This window comes from Macaca nemestrina, chromosome 20 (assembly GCF_043159975.1).
Source record: "Macaca nemestrina isolate mMacNem1 chromosome 20, mMacNem.hap1, whole genome shotgun sequence".
Classification (NCBI taxonomy): domain Eukaryota; kingdom Metazoa; phylum Chordata; class Mammalia; order Primates; family Cercopithecidae; genus Macaca; species Macaca nemestrina.
In genome coordinates, this window is record NC_092144.1 from 49,048,989 (window position 1) to 49,064,543 (window position 15,555).

Below are 15,555 nucleotides of genomic sequence, written 5' to 3' on the forward strand. Positions count from 1 at the left end.
ACAGGGCCCAGTGGAAGGAAGAATGGCAAGCCGCTGTCCCACTTCTGCTTCTCTTCTGTTCTCATGAGGCCCCTGTCCAGCTCTTGCCATCACCACCCACAACAAATCACAGTGAGTCCTGCCTTCAAAATGCACCCAGACTCCAACGACGACTCGTTCCTGCCCCTGCCCTGGGACAGGCCACTGTCATCTCACCTAGATTACTGCAGCAACCTCCTCATGGGCCTCCCTGCTCTCACTGTGAGACCACACTTCCATCTATACACCCTTCCTTAGTGATCCCATCCTGGGTTTTAATAGCATAAACATGCCAACTACTCCCAGCCCAGATCTCACCCTTCAATGCCAGTCTCGTAGAAGCTCCTGCTTGGCCAGTGAGTCCACTCGAAGGCTAAACATGCCCACACTCTCTCCCAGTCTTCTCCATACAGTTTACGGCGCTCCCTCCTTCCTCTCTGCAGGCTAAACGCCATAGCATGGTCCTTGACTCTTCTTTCTCACCCCACACACCTGATTCTCCCTTCAAATTATATGCAAAATCTGACCACATCTCCCCACCTCCCCGTTAGCACCCTGGCCAAGCCACCGTCATCTCTGCTGGACTACACAGTGGCCTTCTCACTGGCGTCCTGCTTCTACCCTAGTAGCCATGTGGGAGCCAGAGGGACCCTCTTACCATGGTAGATCACATCGCCTCAGCTCACCATGCTCTCACTGCCGCACATCTCATCAGCATCAAATTCAAGTCCTTCCCACGGCCTCCCAGTCCCACCTGACCTTGTCTTGGTCTCCTTCCCTCCCACCCTGTCCAGTCTGGTCCAGTTCACTCCTCTCTGCTCCTCCAGCACACCAAGCGTGCCTCGGGGCCTTTGAATTTCCTGGGTTTTTCTACCTGGAACGTCCTTCTTCCCAAAATATACACCCAGCTGGCGTCCTCCCCTTCTGTGAGGTCCATTAACGTTTTTCTCAAAGACGTTTTCTTTAACCCCTCTATCTAAAATAGCACCTCTTTCCACCCTCTAGTCCTCCAACACTCAACTTCCACAGCTCTGTTTGCTAATATTAGCATTCATCTTGCCCACTGGAATGCAGGCTCCAGGAGGACAGGGCTTTCGGGCGTCTTGTTTGCTACTGTTAATAACACCAGCACCTGAAAATGCTTGGCATGTAGTAAGTAGCCAGCATCTGATGACTCAACAAATAAGTAAAGAAAACCCTGGAATCAGTTAGGATATTGTTGGTTCTAAGTAATAGAAAGCTCAATTCAACAATATAGTTGGCTTAAACAATAGAGATATGTTGAATTCCCTAATGAAGAAACTCTGGAGGTAACTCACTCCGAGTGAGGCCTGATCCAGCACTTCAACAACATCACCAAGGACTCGATGTCTTTCCATCTCTCTACTAGTCCTTCCAAGAAAATGGCTAAAATCACATCACTAAGAAGTGGGTTGGCTGGACGCAGTGGCTCATGCCTGTAATTTCAGCACTTTGGGAGGCCAAGGTAGGTGGATCACCTGAGCCCAGGAGTTCGAGAGCACTCTGGGAAACATGGTGAAACCCCATCTCTACAAAAAATACAAAAATTAGCCAGGTGTGGTGATGCATGCCTGTGGTCCCAAGTACTCAGGAGACTGAGACAGGAGGATCACCTGAGCCTGAGAGGTCAAGGCTGCAGTGACTCCAGCCAGGGTGATAGAGTCAGGCCCTGTTAAAATAAAAAATAAAAAAAAAAGAAGTGGAAGTGGGTTACTAACATGTTTATTCATCTGACCACCACTTCTTCACAATTGTGAAAACTGTAACGCTGATGAACATGATGCTGATAATAACAGCTATCACATATTCAGTGTTTTGTGCCAGGCACCTTACTAGTACTTTATTAGCTTCTGTGTGCCTTCATTTCCTCATTTGTAAAATGAGAACAGTAATAGCACCACATACAGTGACTGAGGATTAAACGAACTAATACATAAAATGGTAAGATCTCAAAAAAATATTAGCTTCAGTTAGCTACTGCTGTGTAACAAAGCATCCTAAGCCACAGGGGCATAAAATAGCAACCATTTCTTTGCTCATGATTCTGCAATTTGGATAAGGCTCAAAGGGTGACGGGATTTGGGATGGTTCATCCCTACTCCACATGGTGTCAACTGGAATGCGGGTTAGGCCATCCCAAGAAGGCATCACTCGCATGCCTGGCACAGCAGCTAAAAGTTGGAACAGCCGCGGGCTGGGGCAGATCTATAGAAAGTGCAGGGCTCCAACAGTAGAAGCAGAATCTGCCAGGTCTCTTAAGGCCTAGGACTCCATTTAGTACAGCATCACTTTCACTGTATTCTTTTTTTTTTTTTTTTTTTAGACAGAGTCTCACTCTGTCACCCAGGCTAAAGTGCAGTGGTATGATCTTGGTTCACTGCAACCTCCACCTCCCGGGTTCAAGTAATTCACCTGCCTCAGCCTCCAGAGTAGCTGGGACTACAGGAGTGTACCACCACACCTGGCTAATGGTTTTTTTTTTTTTTTTTTTTTTTTTTTTGTAGTTTTAGTAGAGATGGGGTTTCTCCATGTTGGTCAGGCTGGTCTCGAACTCCTGACCTCATGTGATTCACCTGCTTCAGCCTCCCAAAGTGCTGGGATTACAGGCATGAGCCACCGCGCCCAGCCTGCTTTCACTGTATTCTATTGGTCAAAGCAAATCTCAGCGCCAGCTCAGATATAAGGGGAAGGAAGGAGGCTCCACCTCTTGATAGGAAAAACAGCAAAGAATGCGTGGCTGTCTTTAATCACGGCTATTTTAATCTCACAGTAACAGCCTTGTCACTGGTCTCCCCACTTCAATCCTTAATGCCTTATAGTCAATTCCCCATAGAGAAGACAGAGGAATCTTCTAAGTGCACTTTGGTATGAAGAATTTTAGAGGGAAACACACACACACACACACACACACACACACACACACACACACCTGACCACGCTCCCGTCCCCAGCTTAAAATTCTACAACTTCCCACTAGCCTGTGGGGTAAACACCCAAACTCCTTATGGCATACACAAGGTCTGACCTCTTGCTCTGCATCAGCCTCTAGGCTCCAACCATCACAAACTCTTAACTCTTAAAGGAGTTAAGGCCTACTCCTTCATCACCTCAAACCTCATTTCCTAGGATCCGGATTTGATATCCTGTTAAGTGTTCTTATAACACTCTCTACCTTTCTTTATAATTTCACACATGTGATTGATAGTCTAAATTACCATCCTTATTGCTGTAGCTTCTATGGGGGTAGGGAAATATTTTGTTCTCTGCTGTGTTCCCAATGCTGAGCAGAAAGAAGAGGTAAGGTGAAATAATTGTTGAATGTCTTGAGCCCTCAGAAAAGGCAGCCCCTTCAAGTTCTGTAGAAAGGGGCTCAGCAGAGTCCCCAGCATGCTGGGATCCAGATGTGTGCTCTTCAATAGTTTATTTGGTAAGTAGTTACTGAGCACTAACTATGTGCCAAGAAATTTTCCATGTGTTGGAGATAACGGAGGAAGCAGACAAAAGCCCCTTCCCTCATGAAGTCAACAGTCTCCTAGAGGTAAGGGTCAGGGGAGGCAGACCATAAACACAGATAAATTCTATAGAGTGTTAAACAGTAATATGATTAATGTTAAGGATAAAGTTCAAGAAGCAAAGATAGATGTGACTATTAGTGGTACAATTTTAGAAGGGTGGTGAGGGAAGATCTCAGGAAGGCAGTGACATCACAGGGGAGACCTAGAGAGGAACGAATGAGTCTGGGCTATTTGGTAGATGAGTTCTTTAGGCAAAGAGAAGAGCAAGCGCAAAGGCCCTGGGGCCAGTGTGGCTGAAGCACAGGGAGTAATGAGTAGACGATGTCAGAGAGGTGATAAGGGCAGACAATGAAGGGCCTTGCAGAGGACTCTGGCTTTTACCCTGAGTGAGATGGAGCCTCGGAAGTGTTCTGAGCAGGCGAGGGATATGACCTGATACAGGTGCTCACAGCATCCCTCTAGCTGCATGTGAGGAACACTCTGGGGGGCAGGGGTGAGAGCAGAGAGATCACTGAGGGGCCTGCCATAATGGTCTGGGAAGGAGATAAGGGTGGACAGGAGTGAAGGTGGGGAAAAGTGGTCAGGTATACTAGCTGACAGACATGGATATAAGACAGAGAGAGGAGTAAAGAACAATTCCAGTGGTTTGGGCCTGGAGAGGAGGGAGCATTTATTGAGATGAACATGGGAGGAATAAATTTTGGGGAAAGGAGGAGGAGCTCAATTTGATCAAAATTACTCTGGAGATACCTCTAGATTACCAACAGGTATCAGGTAGGCATCTGGTCAGGAGCTCAGAGGAGAGATTCTGGGATGGACATAGAAATGTGACATATAATGGGAGGCCGAGGTAGGCGATTCACAAGGTCAAGAGATCAAGACCATCCTGGCCAACATGGTGAAATCCTGTCTCTACTAAAAATACAAAAATTAGCTGGGTATAGTGGCGCGTCCCTGTAGTCCCAGCTACTCGGGAGGCTGAGGCAGGAGAATCGCTTGAACCCAGGAGGCAGATTTTGCAGTGAGCCGAGATCGTGCCACTGCACTACAGCCTGGCGACAGAGTAAGACTCCGTCTCCAAAAAAAAAAAAAAAAAAAAAAAAAAAAAGTGACATATACATTTCCATGGCTCTCCCAAATTCCTCACAAGACCTACATGATCTTGCCCTGCTGATACCTCCTTGGTAAGTTAATGGCACACACACACACATCCTGGGCCCTCCCCTTCCTAGCTATCGATACTGGTCAAGTTACCTAACCTTCTCTGTCCTAGGTATCATTTACAAATGGGAGATCTCATCAGCACTTGCCTCCTAGGATTGTTCATTCAAGACATTAGTTACTGAGCATCTGCTCTATGTGCTGGAGATATCCCTTCCCCACTCCTCCCTGCCTCCCCCTCCCACACAGCCTGTCAACCTTCTGGACGTCTCTCCCATCCCCTCTTGCCCTCCCAACAGTGACCCGTGCCCTGATCCATTCCCAACATCTCTTGCCTAGAAATCTATCACATCTGCCACTCTGGGTTGCCCGATCCCAGTCACTTTCCTGCTAATCTATTCTCATGTCACAGCAAACTGGGCCGTACCCCTTCCCCACTAAAAATCCTCCCATGGCTCTTCATTGCCCTCAGGACAAAATCCAAGTTCCCTAAATGGTCAAGAAAATCTTCCACATCTCATTCATAGAGAACTTTCAGTATGATCACCAACATCAGATCACCTGCAGTCCATGTTCACACATCAAGCTGTTTCTGCCTTTGCTCAAGCCATTCCACCACACCGCCCCCGACCCCCAAAACATCCTTCCGTCTTCAGGTCTCAGCTCAGACAGCTCCTAGTCTTCCGGGATGATCTTCCTACCAGGGCCTCCTCGGGTTCCCACCGCGTTCCACGCCGCCTCCATTAGTGAACATACATAGGTCCACGACGGGGTCCTTGCCTGTCTCTCCCGCTGAGCGGGGCTTCCCGCAAGCCGGGCCAGGCACAGCAGCCAGTAATGTCCCCGTGCTGGGGCCCCTTCAGGCCTCGGCGTCTACCGCCCACTCCGGAACTGTGAGCGACAACCGGCACGCTCTCCCGGCACGGCGCCGCGCCCACCTTCCGCACACCTCGAAGACCTCAACACCTGCGCCAAAGCCACCCAATCACGGTCTTCTCTCCACCTCCTAACCACCACGAACATCCAGGACCCGGATACCTCAGACTGCTCATTGGCTGCCTGAAAACCCGCCCCCAAGCCTGAGCGAAAAGAACTCTGGTTGCTGTAGTTCCCCGACACCGCAGAAAGCGACTAAGTAGAACTCCATTTCCCAGAAAGCGCCGCGCCCCAGTGGTGGGAGACGGTACCCTTTGAACTGGGCAGTTCTTGATTGGCCGGTTGGGAGACGTACATTTCCAAATTACCATGGAAACAGGACCACTTACCTGGAACCCCGGGAAAATCTTTTTTCCTTAGAATCTCAAAACACTTTGTTTCGCGATGATTCCAAAGGGTTGGATAGTACACATGTGGGGGCAGAGTCTGTACCTATTGTCTGCCTATTCCCCAGTTGGCGCCAACAAAGCCTGCTAAGTGCACTCAGCGGCTACTGGACGCCTGCTTGGCCTGAGGAGCCACTCCTGGGCTGGCTCTGCGGACACCCCGGCTTATTAGGGCACCTGTTTCCCAGAGACAGGCCAGAGCTGAGCCTTTACCCTTTCAGTCTGTTTACCCAAGAAAAGGCAAATGTAGGCCAGGATCCCATCCACGATCAGGATCCCATCCACGATCTCTCTAGAATGCTGGTGCCCCAGACCTGCAGCCCCATGCCTGCAACAAGAGCCACAGCTTCCCCACAAGAGACGTCTCCACACCACAGAGCTCCTCCAGCACCCCCTCCGCAAACCCCCTTCCCCACCACGCCTGAGGGTCAGGTGAGGGGAGCCGAAGCCCTGCAAACGCTCAGGCAGGCATGTGAGAAAGCTCTTTACTGGGGGTACAGCGAGGAGGAGCAAGGCCATCTCCCCCTACCTGCCCCCACCCCCTCCTAGGGTCCTGGGGTGAGGGGGGTCTTCCCTCCACCGGACCACCACTGTCTTTGGTACAATAAATAGAAAAAAAGGGGGAGAGGGGCCCAAGGGTCCAGTCCTTAGTGGGGAGGGAGCGGCCAAACCCCTCTCCTTGACCCCCCTGCCCCAGGCCCCAATCAGTGCAGGCCTCACCCACCCCAGCTGGGTAGCAGCAATTCCAGTCAAGGAGAGAGATGAGGATGGGAGCCCAGGGCCCCCAGATGGGGGGGGGTATGGCTTCAGGAGGGGCCCCAGGGAGGGGGCAGGGTCATGAGCTGGCTGCCGTGCTCTGGGGTACACCACGGAGGCCCAGGTGAGGCCCCAGAGTGGCAGGGTCATCAGGAGGCGGGAGGGGTGGACGACCTCCCGTCATCCGAGTCCGGAGGGCTGAGGCAGCCGGGTGCTGGGGGGCAGGCGCTGGGTGAGGTGGGGAGCAGTCAGCAGGCCCGCCCACCAGGCTCACATCCATCAGCTCCGGAGGCGGTGGTGAGGTTGGTGATGGGGGACGACCAAGGTATCGGGGCTGGGGGGGTAACTGGGCCCCGGTCCCAGGCAGTGATGAGGCAGAGGCCGGGGCTTGATGTGTCTTGTGGGGCACATCACCCCCTGCCCAGGGCCGCAGTGGCTGGGAGGGTGGGACCTAAAAAAGCAAAGGAGCAATGGATGATGGAGACCCCAGTCCTTAAGCCCCAGGCACCACCACCCACCTCCAAAGCCCCCAAAGCTTCATTACCTGGGGGCTGTTCATCTCACAGTCTGTGATAGGGGGCCCAGGGCCCCCACAATATCGGTTGCTGTAGCGATAGGTCCGGTTGTCACTGGAGGAGCCACTGGAGCCTCCTGGAAGTGCCAGGGAGGAGAGGTGAAGGGGCATAAGGTGAGAGAAGGTGGCAAGTGGGTTTTGGGATGAGTGAAGTTCATGGCCCAGGCTCAGGTTCAGGCTTCAAGATCAGAGCCCATCTGAAGAACCAGGCCCAATTTTGAGATTTTAGATTGGAATTCAGTTTTGGGTTTTAGAGTCAGAACCAGTTTCAGGGATCTGAGCCCAAGTCCAATTTCAGAGATTGTGTCAGGGCCAGCTGGAGCTCTCCCATCCCACACATCATCTTAGAGTTCAGGATCAAACAGTTTCAGAGCTCTTGTGTGAAGACCCAGTAACAAGGTCCCCTAGGACAGGCCAAACCTGAGCAGCCCCCACCCCTGTTGTACCCCATTTGGGCACGTGGGCACCCACCAGAACTGGAGATGGAGCTGGCGGTGCTGGAAGAGGGGCAGGTGTCGAGAGGCGCGGGCGAGGTGGAGGCACTGCTGCCTGCCGGGCCCGTGTTGGTGGCCTCGTCGGCCGTGCGGCGGAAGAAGCCGTGCTGCAGAGCCCCCAGGGGGCTGATGCGGGCGGCGGGCTCATACTCCAGCATGCGCAGCACCAGGTCCTGGAAGCGGAGGTAGTCGGCGGGGCTGTGGCCCGGCTCCCCCGCCCGCCGGCCCCCGGGCCCGCCCGTCTGCACGCCCAGCACCTCCTGCAGCCGCCGTGTCCCGGGGCCCTGGTAATCCTGGCAGGGAGGGGGTGGGAGGGGGGGCAAGAGAGTGGCCGTCAGTGGGCAGGAGGGGCAGGGAGACACACATGGGGAAACAGAGGCACAGGAGAGAAAGTGGAAAGAAAAGCTAAGAAGAGTTGTGGGGTGGGAAGGAGAGATGGGAGATGGGGTGGGCAGGGAAGGAAGGAAAAGACAGACAAGGGGGACAGGAAGGAAGGGAAAGACACAAGGGAGAGGGAGCAGGGGGAGAGAGCCCCAAGTGTGAGTGAGGGGCCACGGGGTGGGAGGAGTGGCGTGGGGCAGGGGCCGCACCTTCCTGAGTTCTTTTGTCCTTCGTAGGGTCCAGCCACCCCCAGGCAGCCGTTCAAAGTACTTGCGAGCCTTGGGCGCCTGGTCCAGCATGGCAGCCGGCGGGATGCCCAGCACCTCCACAATGCGGTTCATCTGGTCCACCTGTGAGCAGGCGGGAGTCAGGGTCATCAGGCCAGCCAGGCTCCACCCCCTCCACCTCCAGCACACCCCTTCCTGGGGGCACACCTCATTGGAGCCACTGAAGAGGGGCTCTCCGGTGTGCATCTCCACAAGGATGCAGCCCAGGGACCACATGTCAATGGCCAGGTCGTAGGGTGTGCCCAGGAGCACCTCAGGCGAGCGGTAGAAGCGGCTCTGGATATACTGGTAGATCTGGGAAAAGGGTCATCGTCAAGGGTCCCAGCCTCCTCTACTGGTCCCACTGACACCCCCAAAGCTAAGAGGACCCAACTAAGGACAAGCCTCTTGCTGACAAAATGGGGACTGAGGCTCCAAATCCTGCCATTATCAGCACCAGTTTTCTGGGAGCCACTGGTGCCATCTTGTTTATCAATCTGGGGAGCCTGCTGGCCTAAAGAGACCCTGATCTCCACCCCCAACCCCGATCCTGGGCCTTTCTGGGTCACCAGGCAGAGGCTGACATTCCACAAGCCCTATACTATTGTCATTTTTAGTGGCAGCTCACACAGAGTTGCAAAGTTGAAGCCTTCCACCTCCATCCCCGGCTTTAAGAACACAGAACACAAAAACTTAGTAAAGCAGCACCCAGGGCTCAAACCCAACCCAACTTTACCCTGTTCACATCTGGCAGCTTCAAAACGAGCCCTGCCCCCTCAGGCTTCACCCTCCCCATCCTAGTGGGCAGTACATCCACACCCCCACCCCAAGCACTATCCTTCACTTCCAGCAGTTCCTAATAATCCCATCCCAGCCAAGCCCCGCCCCTAAGCCTCCTGTTGGCCCTGCCTCACCCAAACCACTAGCCCTGCTCCCAGGACCGGGCTGCCCCGTACCCTCTGGCCAAGCTGGCAGGAACTGCCGAAGTCCACGATCTTGATGGCGCTGCGCTTGGGGTTGCAGAGCAAGATGTTTTCGGGCTTGAGGTCGCAGTGAATGATGCTGAGCTCAGGCGTGGCCAGAAAGAGCAGTGCCGTGCAGAGCTGCTGCGCCAGCTTCCGGGTCAGGTTCAGCGAGACGCCGCGGAAGTGGGTGTTGCGCAGGAGGTCGTACAGGTTGTAGGACAGCAGCTCGAACACCAGGCACAGGTGGTTCCGGAACATGAAATGCCGCTTCAGGTGCACTGCGAGGGAGGGGAGAAAATGGGCCAGAGAAGAAATGGCTCAGAGAGGGCAGGTGGTGGCCTGGGGTCATACAACACTCTTTGATCACTAGCCACATGTGCTGTGCCCACGGGTACCATCTGCTAGTCAAGATCTTTTTATCTAACAAACAACTAGGTTCACACAGGAAGTTAACGCTCTTTCCAAGTCTCTGTCAAACCCTCCAATTAAACAAACGAGAAAGTTTCATTAGTTACTACTAGCTCTAACACATTCTACACTTCCTCCTTTAATTTCGTAACACTGCTTTCATCTCCCTTGTATTCATTTTTGTGGCAAAGGACACTAGTTTTCCATCTACTTTAAGGATGTACATCTTCCTTTCAAACGAAACCATTTTAAAATCCACTTGCTGTTTATGATTATGTTGTGATGTTTATGTCCATTAAGAGGAATCAGTTTAAGGGAGGAGAAAGACTGGCACAGATGTTAAGAGTAACAGCTCTGGAGTCCACGGCCTCATCAAATTATAGCTCAATTAGTACAAACTGCCCCCTCATGCAAGTGACAGCACTTGAATCCCTGGGTTTCTTTTTTCCTTTCTTCGTTTTTGTTGTTATTATTGTTTGGTTTTTTGTTTGTTTGTTTTTTAAGATAGAGTCTCGCTCTGTCACCAGGCTGGAGTGCAGTGGCATGGTCTTGGCTCATTGCAACCTCCGCCTCTAAGGTTCAAGCGATTCTCCTGCCTCAGCCTTCCGAGTAGCTGGGACTACAGGCGCGTGCCACCACATCAAGCTAATTTTTTCATATTTTTAGTAGAGACAGGGTTTCACCATGTTGGCCAGGATGGTCTCCATCTCTTGACCTCATGATCCACCCACCTCGGCCTCCCAAAGTGCTGGGATTACAGGCGTGAGCCATGCACCCAGCCCATTTTTTTTGTTTGTTTTTGTTTGTTTTATTGAAGAAGAAACTAGGATGGAAGCCCGGGTTTCGTTTCTTCAAGATGTTGGTAATAATGCCCTTCCCCTTATGGGCTGTGGTGAGTTAACTTACATAAAGTGCTTCCAAGACAGCCTGGCCGTTGGTGAGCACTCAGTAACCTCTGACCACTACCAAGTAAATAGGACAAAAACCATAAAAGCAGCAGGAGAATCACTGATGTCAGTGAAGCACAGATCAAACCCTGCTCTGAAGATGTCAGCCTCCTCCTGAGGGTGGGGCAGGGGTGTGACCCATCCCTACTGGCTCCAGCTCCCGCTATCCCAGGTGCCCACAGCCCTGCCAGTCCCGGGCCTCACCTATGTAGTACTTCATCTCGGTGTCATGCTGGTTCATCAGCTCCAGCAGCCGCAGCTCAATCTGGGCCTGGTTCAGGAAGGCCTTTTTGTTCTTGATGATCTTGATGGCCACAAGCTCCTGGGTCTGATGGTCATAGGCTTTCACCACCTGTTGGGGCAGGGCATGTCAAGAAGAAAGGGGTGGGGGCAGGGCAGAGCCAGGCACCATTCTCCTCCCTCCAGGCAAGGAGGCCCACCGAGAACACTATGCATACTTCGCAGTTGAGTGCACACCATTAGTCAGGCACTGGTGGAAACGCTGGACGTGAAATAACATACCACCTTATGTTGAGTCTTGTTATTTAAACTGTTTTACAGAAAAGGCAACTGAGGCACAGGGAAATTAAGTGGGCTAGGGTGAGTGGCCCAGCATGGGATTTGAAGCCACTGAACCACTGGGTATGTGGTCAATGTTAGTGGGGCCTTGGATCAGGGTGGGAGAGGGGGGTGTCCCACACCTGGCCAAAGGAGCCTTTGCCAATGAGCGAGTCAATCTCATAGCGCTCCAGCCAGCGCTCGCCACTGCGCACGATGTAGTCATGGTTGTCGTCATCATAACCATGGTTCAGGACCTTCTTCTCCTTCTTGGTGCTCGAATCCTGGGGTGGCACCTGCTGGGCCCGCCGCTTCTTCTTCGCATAGTATACCTGCCCAGCCAGCCAGCCAGGAGATGGGGACTGGTGAGTGACTCATGCCAGCAGCCAAGACCCTCGGCACCCAGCCCAGGATCCCCCAGCCCCTGCCCACCTCATTGATGTGCTTGTAGGTCTTGATGAGGTCCACAGAGAGCTTACGCAGCGGGGCTGAGGTTGCATCTCGGAAGGCCAGGGGCAGCCTCCGAGGCAGTAGCCGCACATCAGGCAATACCTGCAGGGCAGGGTGAGGGGTGGGCACTGAGGGTGGGCCTTTACCTCCAACCTCAAGAGGAAGAACTATAAGGGCTGCTGGCGCATCATGTATTTGGTTGCTGTCTGTATTTGTTCCACCCATTTAGGAAAGAAACTCCCCCAGGGCTGAGACTTTCTCTTGTTCTTACTGAACCTCCAGTGCCTAAAGCAGGGCCTGGCACACAATGGATACTCTTTCAGACCTGTGATGTGAATGAGTGAACCCTGACCTTTCACCCCTCACCTTTACTCCTTTCTGAACCGCAGTGGGAGAGATTATATGGAAAATCTGGGCTCTGTTCCTCCCCATTCTTCACTGTGAAGCCAGCCATTCTGGGTATCCTCTGAAGTTCCTCTATCTCAATTTACCCTCATCCCTTGGGCCCCAACCCATACCCCCACCAACTCTTTGCATAGTTCTTTCACTCCAAGACTCTTGGATCTGATCTGGCCCCTGGACCTCCCACTCCATCCTGCTTCAAGCTCTGCATGTCACTGCCTTCACTGCCTCCAGCCTTGGAGAGCTTTGCCCTGCACCACCCATGCCTCTTGGCCTCAAGACCGTTTAGACTCAACCCCCCTCCCCATTCACCCCCTCCAGATCTTTCACTCTGAACTTTTCTTAGTGAGCATTTATTGGGTATTTACTATGCGCCAGGCACCATTCTAAGCATTCTACATGCATACCATTAACTCATTTAATCCTCACAACAACCGTGTGAGGCAGGTATCATTATTGGCCCCATTTCACAGAATAGAAAACTCGAGTATGGAGAATCTAAGTAATTTAACCACTGGGTAAGCATTTGAACCCAACCTCTCCAAACCCTGACTCTGCCTGAAAACTCCTCTGTTATTTTCCAATCCCATGGGACCCATTATGTGCCCAGGAGACTGTCTTGGGCAACCACACTACATTTTGGTCTGGAGACCCTTCTATCCCCAGCCTCCCCCTACCACCAGGCAGGTGAGGAGCCAGCTGAACGCGTACCTGCGTGTGCTCCTGGGGCCCTGGGAAGCCAGAGAAGGGACCATGGCCCGGTGGGACGGCCATGGTGGGCTCAGAGGGCCGCAGGGGAGCGAGGCCTGGAGCGGGAGCCCGGCCGGGGGGCGCCTTCTTGCATCCTGCACCTCGGCTGCCACCGCCGCTGAGACCTGAGAGCAGACAGGCGGTAGGAAAACAACATGGAACAAGGGATATGTGAATAGTGCCAGGCGCGGAAGAGGTGGGCATGAGAAAGGCAGGGAACAGAAAGAAGAGGAAAAGGGCACAACGGAGCAACAGGTAGCAATGAAGAAAAGGGGCAGAGAAGTGGCAGCCAGGTGGGGGGTGGCACAGCAGTCCCTGACAAATAATGACCAAGTAAATGATTAAGGCAGCACAAAGAGAACACATAAAAGACAATGATTGGGGGCCAGGCAGGGGTTGATATGAGCCATCACAGGGAAAGGAGGACAGGAAGACACCAATAATTCGGAGGAGGGAAAGAAAAAAGATAGAAACCACAGACAGTATGCAGAGGAGTAAGCTTCATTCTTTTCTCATTACTACTCATGGCCCTCCCCAGGGCCCCTAACACAAGATCCCACCCTTCTAAAGTCTTCCCTGAACATTAGGATCTCAGCCCGTAGTACAGCAAGGGCCACTACTTCAAGATCTATCCTTCTCAGTAGATTCCCTCAGCCCAGAGAACTCTAGGATTTCCAAACCACATGAGTGTTCCCCTCCCAAACGACAGCAGAATCCTCTGCAGCCCTAAAACCACATCAGCGTCCTTAGGGACCTCCCAACCACACCAAAGTTATCTGAGAACCTCTACAGAACAGAGTCCTATCTCTACGGCATTCTCATCTACCAGGGCACAACTTTCCTAGGGGACCCTCTCCATATCATGCCAAGACCGCTTCCCTATATCAGGTCCTCCATATTAGGAACCAGCCTTCCAGGCAGTCTCCCTGTACTATATCCCAATTCCCCCTGCCACAACAGGGCTCTTCCCCACATTACTCCAAGACCCCATCCCAATCAAGGCCCACTCCTCCTGATGGGAGGTGTCTCTTCCCACAGTTTAGAGTGATCTTTTCTCCCCTACACTGCTTCCTTGCCCCCCTACATACACACACACACACTGCCTAATATTCCTACCAGACACCTTTCTCCAGGCACCCCTCTTTATACCAGGGTCATTCCACAACTGTGTCCACTCCTACAGGGCCTCAAAGCCAAATGCCCAAGTATCACATAGGGTTCTCTCCTCCCAGAGTTGTCAGCCACAGCAAAAATCTCCCCAATGGGCCATTTTCTCCCCCATGTCAAATCCTTTTCTCCTATTCCATGCCTCGCCACTCCACGACTCCTCCACCCTTGGAGCTTCCCCCCAAAACAACCTCTTTTCCGGGGCCCTCCCACACCAGGACCATCTCTCCCAGCCCCCACCCCCTACCCGGGTCAGGGCTGGCGCGGGGCCCACGGGGGGCTGGGGCGCGGTGGGGCCCCCAGGCGGGTGGTCGAGCGGCCAGCATGGCGGAGGTGGCAGCGCTGAAAAGGCGACCGCCTGTCCCTGGCCCGGCCGGCCCCGCGGCAGGGAGGGCAAGCGGGACGGGCGGCCCGGTGGGTGACAACAGCAGCCGCCGCTGCCACCGGGGGCGGGGAGAGGAGGGGACAAGGGTCAGCCCGGGGCACGAGGGGGAAGAGTAGAGCAGGTGGACGGGGGAGGGGCGACACGCCCCACCCTGAGTGGCCACCAGCCCCTAGGGACCCGGCGTCCCGCCCCCCACCCAGGAGGCCCTCCTGGGCCTGCCGAGACCGGCAGGCGGGGCCCGACTGAGCTTGGCAATCGGCACCTGCCATGGCAACAACTGTGCCATTGGTCGTTGGTGCCAAGAGCTCAGCCAATCACAGCCTAGGGCAGCTGTTGCTAGGCAACGAAGAAGCGGCCCGCGGAGCCGAGCCCAAACAAAGGGCGGGAGTGGGGCCCGGCTACCCCCTCCCAGCCTCCCTCCTGCAACTGCTCCCTCGGGCTTGGCCGGTTCCAGGAATTCAACTATGAATAGCCAGGCAGGGCCCGCACCTGCCCGCCACCCCCCTCCTCTCCTCCCTTGGCCTCGCGCTAAGTCTCGCGGCGACGCGGGCAGGGCGGATCCCGTCCTGCCCACCTCCCTGCGACCGCGTGCCGCCCCACCGTCCCTGCGCCGTTACCTGAGGGAGCGGGCAAGGGGACTCAAACTGCTCGGGGAGCCCGAGCTCAGACCTGCCCACTGGCTGAGGGTATCCGGCGGACGCGGCAAGCCAGGGCCCCGATTACCCAGTAATGCAACCAGCAAAATGGCGACCACAACAAACCGGCCCCCCCACGCCCTGGACTCCGCCCCCATCCCGCCCTCTCCGCTCCCCCCACGTGACCCAGACTGCCACTCCGCCTGCGCGAGACGGCCGCTTACCTGTACGCATGCGCAGTGAGCTACCAATCACACCCAAGAACTGAAATCCGGGCTGCGACTGCGCGAGAGGCAGCTACAAACGGAGCATGGGCTCTGTGACCGGGTGAGAATTTACCCCACAACCCCGCAAAGTTAACCAAGGGTGCATGCGCCCTG

At 54.0% G+C, this 15,555-nt stretch overlaps 1 protein-coding gene across 6 annotated transcripts; it reads right to left on the reverse strand.

Moving 5' to 3' along the window:
* Nucleotides 1-6,508: 6,508 nt before the first annotated feature.
* On the reverse strand, nt 6,509-15,459 carry LOC105495352 (dual specificity tyrosine phosphorylation regulated kinase 1B). Of its 6 annotated transcripts, none has more exons than XM_011764785.3 (12): nt 15,158-15,459; nt 12,950-13,113; nt 11,819-11,938; nt 11,530-11,718; nt 11,033-11,180; nt 9,465-9,751; nt 8,677-8,823; nt 8,452-8,592; nt 8,119-8,154; nt 7,839-8,034; nt 7,338-7,444; nt 6,509-7,244 (listed from the first exon to the last, which is right to left on the reverse strand). In XM_011764785.3, the coding sequence occupies exons 2-12, from the start codon at nt 13,010-13,012 to the stop codon at nt 6,873-6,875; spliced, it is 1,806 nt and encodes a 601-aa protein (XP_011763087.1). In that variant the 5' UTR covers nt 13,013-13,113; nt 15,158-15,459; the 3' UTR covers nt 6,509-6,872. The 6 variants fall into 6 exon arrangements, with proteins under 6 accessions (XP_011763087.1, XP_070942899.1, XP_011763088.1 ...); XM_071086798.1 differs by lacking the exon at nt 15,158-15,459 and adding an exon at nt 14,403-14,777; XM_011764786.3 differs by lacking the exon at nt 8,119-8,154.
* Nucleotides 15,460-15,555: the final 96 nt, after the last annotated feature.